Raw genomic sequence first — 12,117 nt, forward strand, 5'->3', positions numbered from 1 at the left:
GTACACATACATGGCTCAGCCCTGCAGAGAACTTGGCCATTCAGCTTCTGCCTCAGGAACACCTCTTATATTTTAGCTGTAAACTATAGGGACTGTGGCTGAATATGGAGCAATCAATGCTAGTAGCAAGGTCAATGTTTTTTTTTTTACAGCATTGCAAGTTACAAGTACTGGAAAACTTGCCTACTATGTATGAAGATCTAGTTTGATTCCTAGTATCAAAAGGAACAAAAGAAAACTAATTAATATAACTTTTAGGATGTAGAAACAAAACCATGTCCCTAAGACTTGAAACATTTTCAAAGCTATCAGATATTGGCATAAAATTTCAGATATTCTTAAAAGCTATTAAAACTCTGGTTTATTGTAAGAATATGTGTTTAGCTATAGATAACTCAAGAAAAATAATGAAACAATACAGACAAACCCTTCCTAGACTCTGAGCCTTGAATATGCTAGGCAAACACTCTACCTAAACAACACCCTCAGCCTCCACAATTCTAGTATTTAAAATTATAGCTATCTACAAGAGTGCTGAATGTGTAAAGATAGGTTTGAAAGCAGGCAGGGTGACAATCATTTTAGGCCTTTCTGTACATCTCAAACCATCTTTTGTTCTGTATTATCCCCCATGACTTAAAAAAATTTAGATACTGTCTCTTTTAGAGCAGAGGGCAAGAGGGGGAGAGACTGTAATGGTTTTTTCTTTCTGGGAGAAAGAGTGGACGCTGTCCAGCATTTCTCTTTGGAAGAGGAATGTTCAGAGTTATAAAGCAAACACAACAAGGCTTCAGTCACTACATGTCAGGAGAGGAGGGAAATCTCTGTAGTCACATAGCTCACTCTGCATACTGGCTATGGGTGACAACATCTCTCTCACCCCATATCCTAACCACAGTGAGGTGACATAGCATCAGATTGCTAAGGAGATGAGATCTCCATGGATACACAAGTCTTATGCAAAGACCATACTCTACATGGGAAAGGCCAAATTGATTCCTAAGAATCCCAAGGCTCTGGATGTCAATACAAAATAAAACAACAGAAAAATAGAACAACCCAGCTGTATTTGATTGTGATGATGGAATAATTATCACGTATACAAGCATATAGATATCAGTTTAATCAAGACAGTACTGTGTCTATTTTAATATCTCCTTCCTTTCCCCCAACTAACTTACTACATTAGTGGCTTTTCCTATAACAGGGTTTGTCCATGTAGACCTCCCTGTCCTAGAACTTCCTCTGAGGCAGACCAGGCTGGCCTGAAACTTAGAGATCCACCTACCTTTGCCTCCCAAGTACTTGGATTAAAGGCATATGCCATGACTGCCTGGCAGATATTGTATTTGTATATTTTGCTTTCCAAAACAGATTTTTGCTCAGCCTGCTAGACTACTCAGGAGCAAACATGCTACCAAGCTGAGCTGAATTTTCTTCCTCTTTTCCACCTCCTCCTGTTTTTCTAATTTATTAGGCTTATTTTATGTACAGCTCTTATATGTTGCGTCAATGGAAGACATGGAAAATGCCAATCAATGACGGAGGAAGTTTGTCAACTCCTCCTTTATATGTGGGTTTTAGGGCTGGTGAGATGGCTCAGGGGTTAAAAGCACTGCCTGTTCTTCCAGAGGTCCTGAGTTCAATTCCCAGCAACCACATGGTGGCTCACAAACCTCTGTAATGAATTCTGGTGTCCTCTTCTGGCCTGCAGGGATACATGCAGGCAGAACATGGTATACATAATAAATAAATAAATCTTAAAAACAAAACAAAAAACAAATGTTGGTTTTGTTTGCTTGGTGGGAGGGTATGCTTCAAATATTTGAAGTTTCTTATGTGAGACCTCACCAGAAAGCTAAATAGCAAGCAACACATGTCTTCTGTCAGGTGTGTGCTGTGTGTCAGCATGGACTCACAGAGAATAGCTATTATCATATATCATATATATATGATTGATATATCATATGTATATACGTATGTATATATATATATATATGACAAGCTGTGGTCATTCTGTGACAGGAGTCCAGAAATAGCATTCTGTGCTAATCACAGGAAATAGCAAAAGCAGTCTTGTCAATAGTCTCTGTCTCAAGCATGCTAAATTTGCCACATGTCCTATTTTTCCTATTACTAAGATAAACACCATGACCAAAGCAACTTAGGGGAAGAAAGGGTTTACTTAAATTTCTAAAGTGAAGTTAGGGCAGGAAACTGAAGCAGGAACTACAGAGAAATGCTTCTTTCTTGCTTACCCACTGTCTCGTGCTTAGCTACATTTCTTAAGATTTATTTTATTTTTATGCATCTCTGTGTACCTTGCGTGTGTGTCATGCCCCTGGAGACTGGCATTGGGTCCCTGGGAATTCAGAGTTACCTATGGCTGTGAGCTGCCATGTGGGTGCAGGGAATCAAACTCAGGTCTGGAAGATCATCAATGTTCTTAACTGCTGAGCTGTCTCTCGACCTCCACTTAGGTAGTTTACTTATACTGGTCAAGATCATCTGCCTAGGGATGGTAACATCCACAGTGGGCTGGGCCCTCCTGCAGTGGTTAGTCTAGGCCCATCTAATCTAGGCAATTCTTCAGTCATGGGTTCCCTCAGATGACTCTAGGCTGTGCCGAGTTGACAATTAAAGCCAACAAGCATAGCATGTAAATCAAAATTGGCACTTACTTCACAGTTGCTTGGGCATGTCCTGGGACTACCGGACAAGACAGGAAATACTTTGGTCCAAGAAGTGCTTCTGGTGTACCCAAGCGGGACAGGCAGGAGTTGAGCTGCCTCCAGACAGACAGGGTCCAGTCCACGATCTTACACACAGGATCACAAGGTGAGGGCGGCTGACCTCTGAACTAGAGACAGGTGGAACACAGAGCTGTGGCTTAGAAAAAGAATGTTTTTTATTTTGCATTTAAAGTTCAAAATTAAAAAGAGTATATGAACTATAAAATCCAAATTTAGCTGAATCTGACTTTGCCTTCACTTAGAGTAGATGGAAGGAAGTTATAAAAGCAAACATTGTCCATTATGTAACTAACATGTTCACCCGAGATGTGTTCACATGTCAGTGTCATAAGTGTTTTACAAGACCTTCTACTACAAGCCTTAATTTTACATATCAGGAGAATACCTTACCCAAGTTACAAAGCTAAGAGGTGTCAAAGCCAAGGCTAGAGCTTATTTACAATTTTATGTTACGGCATAACTGAAAAACAATTCTACTTATGGTATAATGTGATGTTTTGAACATATATGCATTGTGAGATAAATAGTTCATGCTGTTTATCAACCATCTCATATACATAAAATATTTTTAATGGTGAATACATTATGATCTAGTCTTAGCAACTTTCAAGTATATATTAACTATATATGTCTGTTCCTAATAAAGAGAAAAATGGTATTAGGACACAGTATTTAGCAATATTTAATATTAAAATTGTATACCACACTTAAAAGGGTGTTGATCTGGAGAGATGGCTCATGGTTATGAGTACTGGCTCACAGAAGACCTGGGTTCTATTCCTGGCTCCCACATGGGCAACTCACAACTGTATATAATTCCCGTCTCAGGGGATCCCACTTTGGACCTCCTCAGGTGCTGCATGCATGTGGTACATTGCCATATATGCAGCCCAAACCCCCACATGCATAAAAAAATTATCAAAAAATTCTTTTTAATGTTATCATTCTTGCTGATCTCCGCTCAAGCTATACTCCCTGTGTTCAACCATGAGAAGACAATAAGGGATGAGAATTAGCTGTGTGGGGAGGAGAAGGGGGGCCAGCAGCTAGCAAGTGGAGGGGTCCCTTAGCTGCCTCCTCAGAACCACACGCCAGCAAGGGGGGAGCAGGGCAGAGTCCCTACGGAAACATTCTCCACCATCACTCACACAGGGAGAATGAGGTTTTGTTTGTGTTAATGCCTTTTCAATGAACTTTGTTTCCAAGATCCCACTGTTACACATCCTCATCAAGAAGCATACTTTCCAAAAGGAGAATGGATTTTGCCTACTCCTAAGAGCTGAGGAAACAGGTCTCTCTCCAAAATATAGATGTTGCTTATAGAAAATGTCTCACTTTGCAGCATGGCCATTATGGGAAGAGATTATCACTTGATAGTACATTAAAATCTGGTGTCTCCTTCAGGGGTCTTTCTGATAAACTGGTCTCATAGTTATTGTAGATTTTTATTTCCTCAATGCATATTCATTTAGCATAAATACAACTTTGTAGAGATGCTTAGGAACTTAGATGTCATAATATGGTATGCCTTCTGTTTATAAGCACTAATTACCACCTCTAAGGAAAATAAAGCATTATAAAGTCAGGTTTCATTCCTTGTGGTGCTAGGAACCCAAGTCCCTAGACACAAACTACATACTTTCCCACTGAGCTACACCTCAGTGTACCTTGCTTGGCCAGGAACTACAGAGCATAACAAAACAAAAGGCGTGTCCAGGGCTAATGGGGAGTCAGCCCTCAGTTCCAAGGACTGGGAGGTGTGAGCTAGCCCCACAGCATACTCCAACTACCTTCCTTCTGTGGTTTACCATCTGTTAAATAAGTTATCTGGGACAGGCTCACTCACCCAAGACCCCTTCCAGACTGTAATCTTTACAGAGTCAAGCTTCACATATGGTTATTCAAAAGAAGAATCACCACATTACGGTGCAGTTAGGAAACCTAAGAAATGGGATGGAACTTAAGCCGATCTCTGGCAAGATGTAAAGGATACTCGTTAGCTAGGAGAGGCTGAAATAATATTTTATGGGGAACAGAGAAGTGGGAGAATGATTACTATATTCCCAAATAACAAGACAGGTGAAGGGCCTGGGTGACATCCGTAAAGTGCTTGCCATACAAGCACGAAGACCTCAGTTTAATCCCCAGACCCACATAAAAAGGCTAAGTGTGATGCTGTGTGCTCATAATCCCAGCACGGGGAGCTGTGGCCAGATGGACCTCTGAAGCTTGCTGTCCAGCCAGCTTAACCTACTGGGAGGGCTTAGATCACTAAGGGCTCTAGGTTTGTCTCAAAAAATGAAGTGAACACCAACCCATAGAATAGCAGCAAATCTGACCTCTGGTTTCCACATGTGCACATGTACAAATGGGTGATGGATGCCCTTCCACAAATGACCATTCTACCTGTTATTAATTCCAGCTGGCAGATTTGATGTATCTACCCAGCATGTCCCCAAGGAAACTCTCCTCTGTGCTTCAAGCCCCCACCGCATCCGTTCGTCCCTTCATTCAAGATCTGCTGCAACTGCTGTTCCTTGGCCTGAGCCCCCACCTCCCAATCTCAGCTATGGCTTCCTTGGTTAGAGCACTGATTAGCATATCCCAAAATCCTTACATGTGACCAGAAAGAGGACTTCCTCCTGCCCCACTTTCCATGCTAGCACCCACCTGGTTACTGTGACAGATATCTTAGTGCTGTGCCCTCAGATGGAGCCCAGAGTCTAACGTGGTCGTGCTCATCAGATTCATAGCCCTGCCTTTCAGGAAGTGTGACATCTTTATCTGCTGGTCTGAGTTCAGGGTAAAGTGCCAAGAGTCAGGGTTATGCAGCCAGATCCAATATGAGAGTCAGGTAAGCTCACGTCATACACATGCACTTAAGACAAGCTATGGACAGAGCAACAGCTGAAGCTCCCGCTTTATCAATAAAGATTTGAGCTCAGATCACAGACCCTTACCAGGCTCTCTGGCTGAAATGCAGGCTGTCACTTCACAGCAGCAACTTGAGCTTTTGGTGTGTGATTAAAATAGAACTTTACTGTCTATAAAAACAAGAGTACAAGAATCGGGGAAATGTCTGAATCGCAGGATTTGTAATCTTAATTCTCTGCTTTTTAAAAATAAGGCTTAAATGAGCATTTAGGAAGATTGATTTTCAAGGTAGCAAAAGTTCTTAAAGTTTTAAAGGCCAACTAAATTATTTAAGAATATTTAATTAAGTTTAAAAAAAAAAAAACAGTCCCTTAAAGCAACTGAAATCTTGCTACCTTTATAACACAGGAAGACAGGGTTTGGAGATTTAGACCTAAAGCCATCTGGTAGGTGGGGATCCCATACACTGAGTATGTTTTTAAATATATCACTTGATATTTACATCTAAAATACATCAAGTGATATATTTAAAAATCTCTCTTGAATAAAAACAACCCACCATGATTCCATCACCTGGGCAGGGTGGTGACTTGTTAAGACCTTCCTTTCTTAGGGCAGTTGAAGGAGTGTCACTGTGCTTTGGGGAGTTGGCTACTGGTAATTGTCCCTGCCCAAGTGGATGTCCCTTCCCCACCCCCCAGAACAAATGGGCAACACTGATGATGTTATTAACAATAAAAAGGACCTGAAGTTGGAAGGGAAGGCATTTTGGGAGATATTAGAGGGAGTGGTGGATGGATAAGATCAGAATACATCATTGAAATGTGTAATTTTTAAGAACAAATAAATATTATTTACAGAAGGATGAGTGCAAACATTGGTACCTGTTTGTATGGGCTACATGAAGGGGCTGGTTTGGTCAAGGAAAGCACAAAGAGCAAGTCAGGGTTAGCAGCTGTTCTGCCCTGTGTTACCTATAGTTTTGTCTCCTTTATGACTTCTATTTTCCTCAAAAGATTAAAAAAAACCTCTCACTTTCTCTGATAGTCTTCTAACAAGAAACCTCATAGTAGTGTTATAATTAGAACTAAATGTTAATTTCTCTCTAAAATATAAATTATTCTTATTAAATATTAGTAAGAAATTTAGCATCTTGAAAGATATAATTCACAGCATCTCTGAAAGAGTTGTGAGAAGAAATCACTACCAAGCATGAACATGCCTCTAAATGCCTCTTAAGAGTTTGGCTTTATGTGCTGCCAGATTTCCGCTGTTTTCTAGTGATCACTTATTCCCATTGTGTGCTCACTCCAGGGATCCTATTTTATTAGCTTTGGAAGTCATTCCTGGAAAATGAGAGGTGTCCCTTTTCTGCTACCTCGCTCCTCTCAAATGCTATGGATCAGAGCATCAAGAGCTCCTTTGCTGCCGTGTTTATCAGAGAGCTGCTAGGGGTGTGTCTAAAGAATTAAAAACACTTACTAAAACTACCTTTAGTAGTAATTAATCATACATATTAACGAAATTAATTAATTTACATAACATGGCATGTGAAATATTAGTGGTCCTAAAAATTAATGGAAGTATTAGTAACTTGAAAAACTTCTGATTGACACTTTTCTTTTGTCTTACTGGTTAAGAGAATATATTTATGACTGGGCAGTCGATTTCACTAAATAGGATTTTCAGATGCTAATTCAAATCACTGGTGGCAGACTTTATCCACTGAATTACGAAAAGCCGTTCTTACCCACATGGCTCTTCCCATCTGCCCTTCCCACATATTCACTGATGCATGCACATCCACACACTAACAGACAGAACTGTGCTAAGTACTTGATTGAGAGTCTTGGTCTTGTTCAGCTGCTCTAGTTATGGTCTAGCACTATGGGGTAGGCAGTTATCCTCATTAGAATATTAAAGAGAAACTTCTTATGATTCTGCAAGTCTCTAGACAAGATGCTTTTTTCTCCATGGTAATAAGATGTTGACACTACATGTTACTATCCCCTAGTTTCTGCCTCTACATGCCTTGAGGGGAGGACATAGTGTCAAGTATTTTCTGTAGTCTTGAAGGGACAATCAAAGGTCCACTTGAGTGAGGAGAGCTGTTTGGTTATCAGTGGCTTCGGATATGATATTGTTTAAAAAATGATGCTATTCTCTAAATGCTGCCTGTGTACAGGACAGAGACAACTTTACCAAACCAAGTTCTGTTGTATTAAATCTACTCTGATACTCAGGTATCAGTCCAATCCCAGACTATTAAATAATTATATCTTACATTTGGTCAACACAGCATAATTCTTCTATATGAAGATTGTTATTCTTAAAATGAGCATAGTAAACCATTTCCCTTCATAGTGTAGAAGGTGTCTATTTAAATGGCATAAACAGTAGGGTAATATCCTCAGGTTCTAAGACATTAGTGAGTTTTCCTTAGCAACAGTGATTCAAGTTCAAATCCACCTTTGTACAACTTTTAGAGCTTGGTGAGATTCCTTGAGAACCATTGATAATGCCAGTAAAACCTGTTAGCTTCTTCTTGTACATAATATTACCCCCAAATGATTACAACTTCCGCATGCATTCTCTGATAATGAAACCCCACACTCTTGTCCTTGGTTCCATGCAGAAGCCATTGAGAGTTCCACATCCATTGCTCTTATTCAGCCCTGGGATGCTCACAGATTATCCTAGTCAGGGGCGACATGGTAACTGGACCTCAAGCCCAGGTAGAAGCTCCCCTCCTGCCTTGGCGGGTTGTAGCTTCTGCTTTTTTTTTTTTTTTTTTTTTTTTTTTACCTTGTTCACTACTTTCCTTCTCAAGAACCTCTGCAGCAGTCCTTGAATGGGCTCGCAATCCCACCGCAGCTGAACCCAGCGGAAGTGCTGCTGTACCAGCAGGTCAGAACCCTGGAGACACGCCTTGGCAATGGTTCCCACTAGAAAGCAGTTCTCGTGGAAGTAATAGCATTCAGAAGTTCCATTTCCTAAAACAAACCAAGCCATAATTCAACCTCAGCTATTTATGTTTGGTGCAAATGCAAATCAAAACCATGAGGTATATAACTTGGGCTTTGAAGACAGAAAGATTAGAGGCATACCAAGACACGTAAACATAAGGAATAACTTAGCAGCCTGGGACTTCCTTTGGCTTGGGCTAGACACACACTCCTCTCTGAGCAATGTGCCTAGCAACCTAGAACCGGCACCTGTGTTGAGCTGTATACCTGCTTTAAAAAAATGGAAATCATGTAGTCTCCTTAGCAACCCTTGATAAGGCTCTTTTTCTGTTCAAAGACATCCTGGAATACCACCTGAGAGCTACAAGCAATGCCAGATTCAGCCTAGACTTGTTTTGGGTGTTTGCATGGTATGGAAAAAATGAATGTGTCAGGTGAACTTTGAGGGGAAATTCCCTATTTACTCTCTTGTTCCTATGCATAATTGGACCTGTAGTAAAATCAGATCTTTGGGAGGTAGAGTCAGGCGGATCCCAGTGAATTTAAAGCCAGGCTGGTCTACAAAGTGAATTCCAGGATAACTAGGACTATTGCTCAGAGAAACGTTGTCTCAAAAAACCAAACCAAACAAACAAAAAGTCATGCATTGTGGGAATGGGCCTGCAGAATGACAAAAGGCTTATATAATCCAAAACTTTTCATCAAAGTAGAGAACTACCCATGCTACACCTTTTAGCAACCAAGCTCATTCTTCTCTCGAACTTTGTAAAATTAAGTCTCAAACAAGAATCAGGACCCCCCCCCCCGAGCTTCACTCATGTGGACCACTAGAAATCTTGAGCATGTATTCTTCCTTTCTAATCTGTACTACTGCCGTTGAGTAAAGTTTCCTTGCTACTCGGTGAGTCATGGGGGCTTTTTTTTCCCCATTCCTGAATAAGAGGCTAAGAATCTTGAAAAGCATAGCCCCAACCACTGGTGACAACACCACAGCTTGCTTAGTGTGTCCTCTCCATCCTTTACCTTTCTGGAAAGTGCACGGGCTTTCAGTGTTGCGATTTTCCAAAGGTGCCAAGAAGTCCCCCAGTAACTCAGATAATGACGATTTTTCCAAGTTTTCTAAGATGATGATTATTTTCTTCTTCACAGGGGACTGCCTCACTGGGATCAGACAAGCTGCAGTCACAAGACAAACAAGGTGTTAATACTCGTGCACAGCCTACACAAACTGGCACAACATGCAAAACTAAGAAGACAAAGTATTCACAAGCAATGTTGTGTGGAGGGCATACTCTGAAAATACTGGGGTGACAGCTGCAGGTCCAAGAACTTGTGTTGTCTTAACACAGACGAAGAAGAACACAACACATCACCCCTTTTATATGGCAAATCCAGGGCATCCACCCAGCATCCATCAGCAAGGGCTCAGGCAAATAACATGAGTCTATTCCCACCCCAGAAATGACAACTCTGAGATCACAGGAAGCTGTCACAAGCAAGTTATGTACACACAAGGAATATGTATAATATGATTTCATTTTATATAATATTTGAAAAAATCAGTAAGAAATATTTAAGCTATGGATTTAAACCATAAAAACACATTAAGAACTGGAGGTGGAGCTCCACAACAAATGCTTGCCTGGTGAATGTGAAGCCCTTGATTCATCTCTTGAGACCTCCAAAGAATGCTCTATCATTATTACAAATGATAGAGATATGACTGGAAGAAATGTTTCCTGAGCAAAAGGAGACATGTGGGTAGATTCTGGAAGCTGAAGACAAGTTCTTTGCTTGTTCATAATTATTTACTTAAAATTATTCTTTTATTTTTATGTGGTACTTTTTGTATGTTTTGTAATATGAAAAGTTAAAAGCATTAAACGACCTTTACATCACACATGCATAAATGCATAAGATGTTCACAGCATTAATAGGCATGGCTTCGAGAGATGTAAGCACATCCTGGCCCTGAGAGGTGATCAGATTCAAGTTTCAGAAACAGTAAGGAGGAAGCCAAGTCCAGTGTCTCTATCCTTACCATTCCTCCCACGCAGGATGTGCACAAATGTTGCATTTCACCCCAAGCAGAAAAATGCGAGCTAAATGGGAAATTTCTACTAACAGTGAACAAATAAGCCAGGGTACGAAATATGTTCAACACCAGGCATGGAACTACCAGGCTCTCAGACATCATTACTGCTTTAGATAAAACATGAACACAACAATTCCTATATGACAATAAATAAGGAATTACTGCACTTAACTTCTTAGAAGACTATAGAAGTTTTAGTCATAGTCAAATTAAGCCTCAATGAGGAACAATCAATTAAAAGTACTTGTAGAACACTCAACTTGTCATGGATACTCATGAGGAAAAGTTCTGGATTTTCTTCTCATTACTATAGATACAATGGATTTTCAATCTCAAAAGAAGTCTTGAACAATGTAAGTGAACCCCTTCAGCTAAATATCCTTAAAAACTAGGACAGAAATAAGAGCCATCTCTCAATTTCCTGGTACCAGGGGCTGATGTGACCTTCTGTACAGCAATCTGGTAACAATGGGAAATTTTGCTTCTCAAGATTCAATCATTATCTCAGGAAAACTTGTATGTGACCAGCACTGAAGACCTAGGCAGAGTTTAAAGCAAGCCAGGGCTGCATAGCAAGAGCCTTTCTTAAATAAATAAACATATTATACAAGTATATATAAATATATATATGTATATATGTACACATATGTACATATGTGTGTATGTGTATTATAGAAGTATAAGGAATTATAATTGGCAGATGGGGCGGGATGGGGGGGTTGGTGGGAGGAATGGGAGGAGGGGAGGGAGAGGGAACTGGGATTAGTATGTAAAATAAGATTGTTTTTTGAAAATTAATTTAAAAAATTATAATTGGGCTGGGTGATGGTTGCCCAGGCCTTAATCCCAGCTCCTGGGAGGCAGAGGCAGGAGGATCTCTGTGAGTTTGAGGACAACCTAATTTACAGGAGACAATCAAGGATTCACAAAGAAATCCTGTCTTAGAGAAGGGGGGGGGGAGAGGAGGAGGAGAAGGAAGAAGTAGTTGCAATTGGTTAAAATAGTAACAATAAATAAGCCTCTTCTATGTAGTGATAAAAATAAAAAAGAACACAACCTATCTATTGTTGTGGTTTACGTTTCTTTTCCTGTAACTTAGGACTGAAGAAGTCCAGGTTCTCTGTGATTTGTGTTAGGTATATGGCTAGGCCAAGTGGCTCTGTTCGGAAAACTGAAATGCATTTCAACAGATGTTTATTAAAGTGTTTTCACACTATGGGTGCTACATGCCTAATGCTGCTTACATCCTGGGGGAAGGGGAGAAGGAATGCATTCTGGGTGAGGGCTAGTATAAGGAGTGGCGTTTTCAAAGATGCGAGAAGGCCATCTAAATTAAGAAAGGGGAGACGTGGAACTATGGAGGCTGGTTACCGCCGAGTCCCAGAAGGGACTGGTATACTGAATCAACATTGGGGGACTGTAAGAGAAA

The 12,117-nt window shown here is 40.4% G+C and overlaps 1 protein-coding gene across 3 annotated transcripts in view; it reads right to left on the minus strand.

The window, feature by feature from the left end:
* Cttnbp2 (cortactin binding protein 2) overlaps nucleotides 1-12,117 on the minus strand; it is a 142,188-nt gene that overhangs the window by 13,798 nt on the left and 116,273 nt on the right. For 2 of the 3 annotated variants that reach the window (XM_051175729.1, XM_051175728.1), the window contains 3 exons: nucleotides 9,617-9,769; nucleotides 8,433-8,620; nucleotides 2,682-2,860 (listed from right to left, as the gene is read on the minus strand). In XM_051175729.1, coding sequence (XP_051031686.1) covers nucleotides 2,682-2,860; nucleotides 8,433-8,620; nucleotides 9,617-9,769 — 520 coding nt within the window. Of the gene's footprint in view, nucleotides 1-2,681; nucleotides 2,861-8,432; nucleotides 8,621-9,616; nucleotides 9,770-12,117 lie in introns of those variants that run through there. The other variant, XM_051175730.1, reaches the window with a different exon arrangement.

The sequence above is a fragment of the Phodopus roborovskii genome, unplaced genomic scaffold (assembly GCF_943737965.1).
Source record: "Phodopus roborovskii unplaced genomic scaffold, PHOROB, whole genome shotgun sequence".
NCBI classification, from domain to species: Eukaryota; Metazoa; Chordata; class Mammalia; order Rodentia; family Cricetidae; genus Phodopus; species Phodopus roborovskii.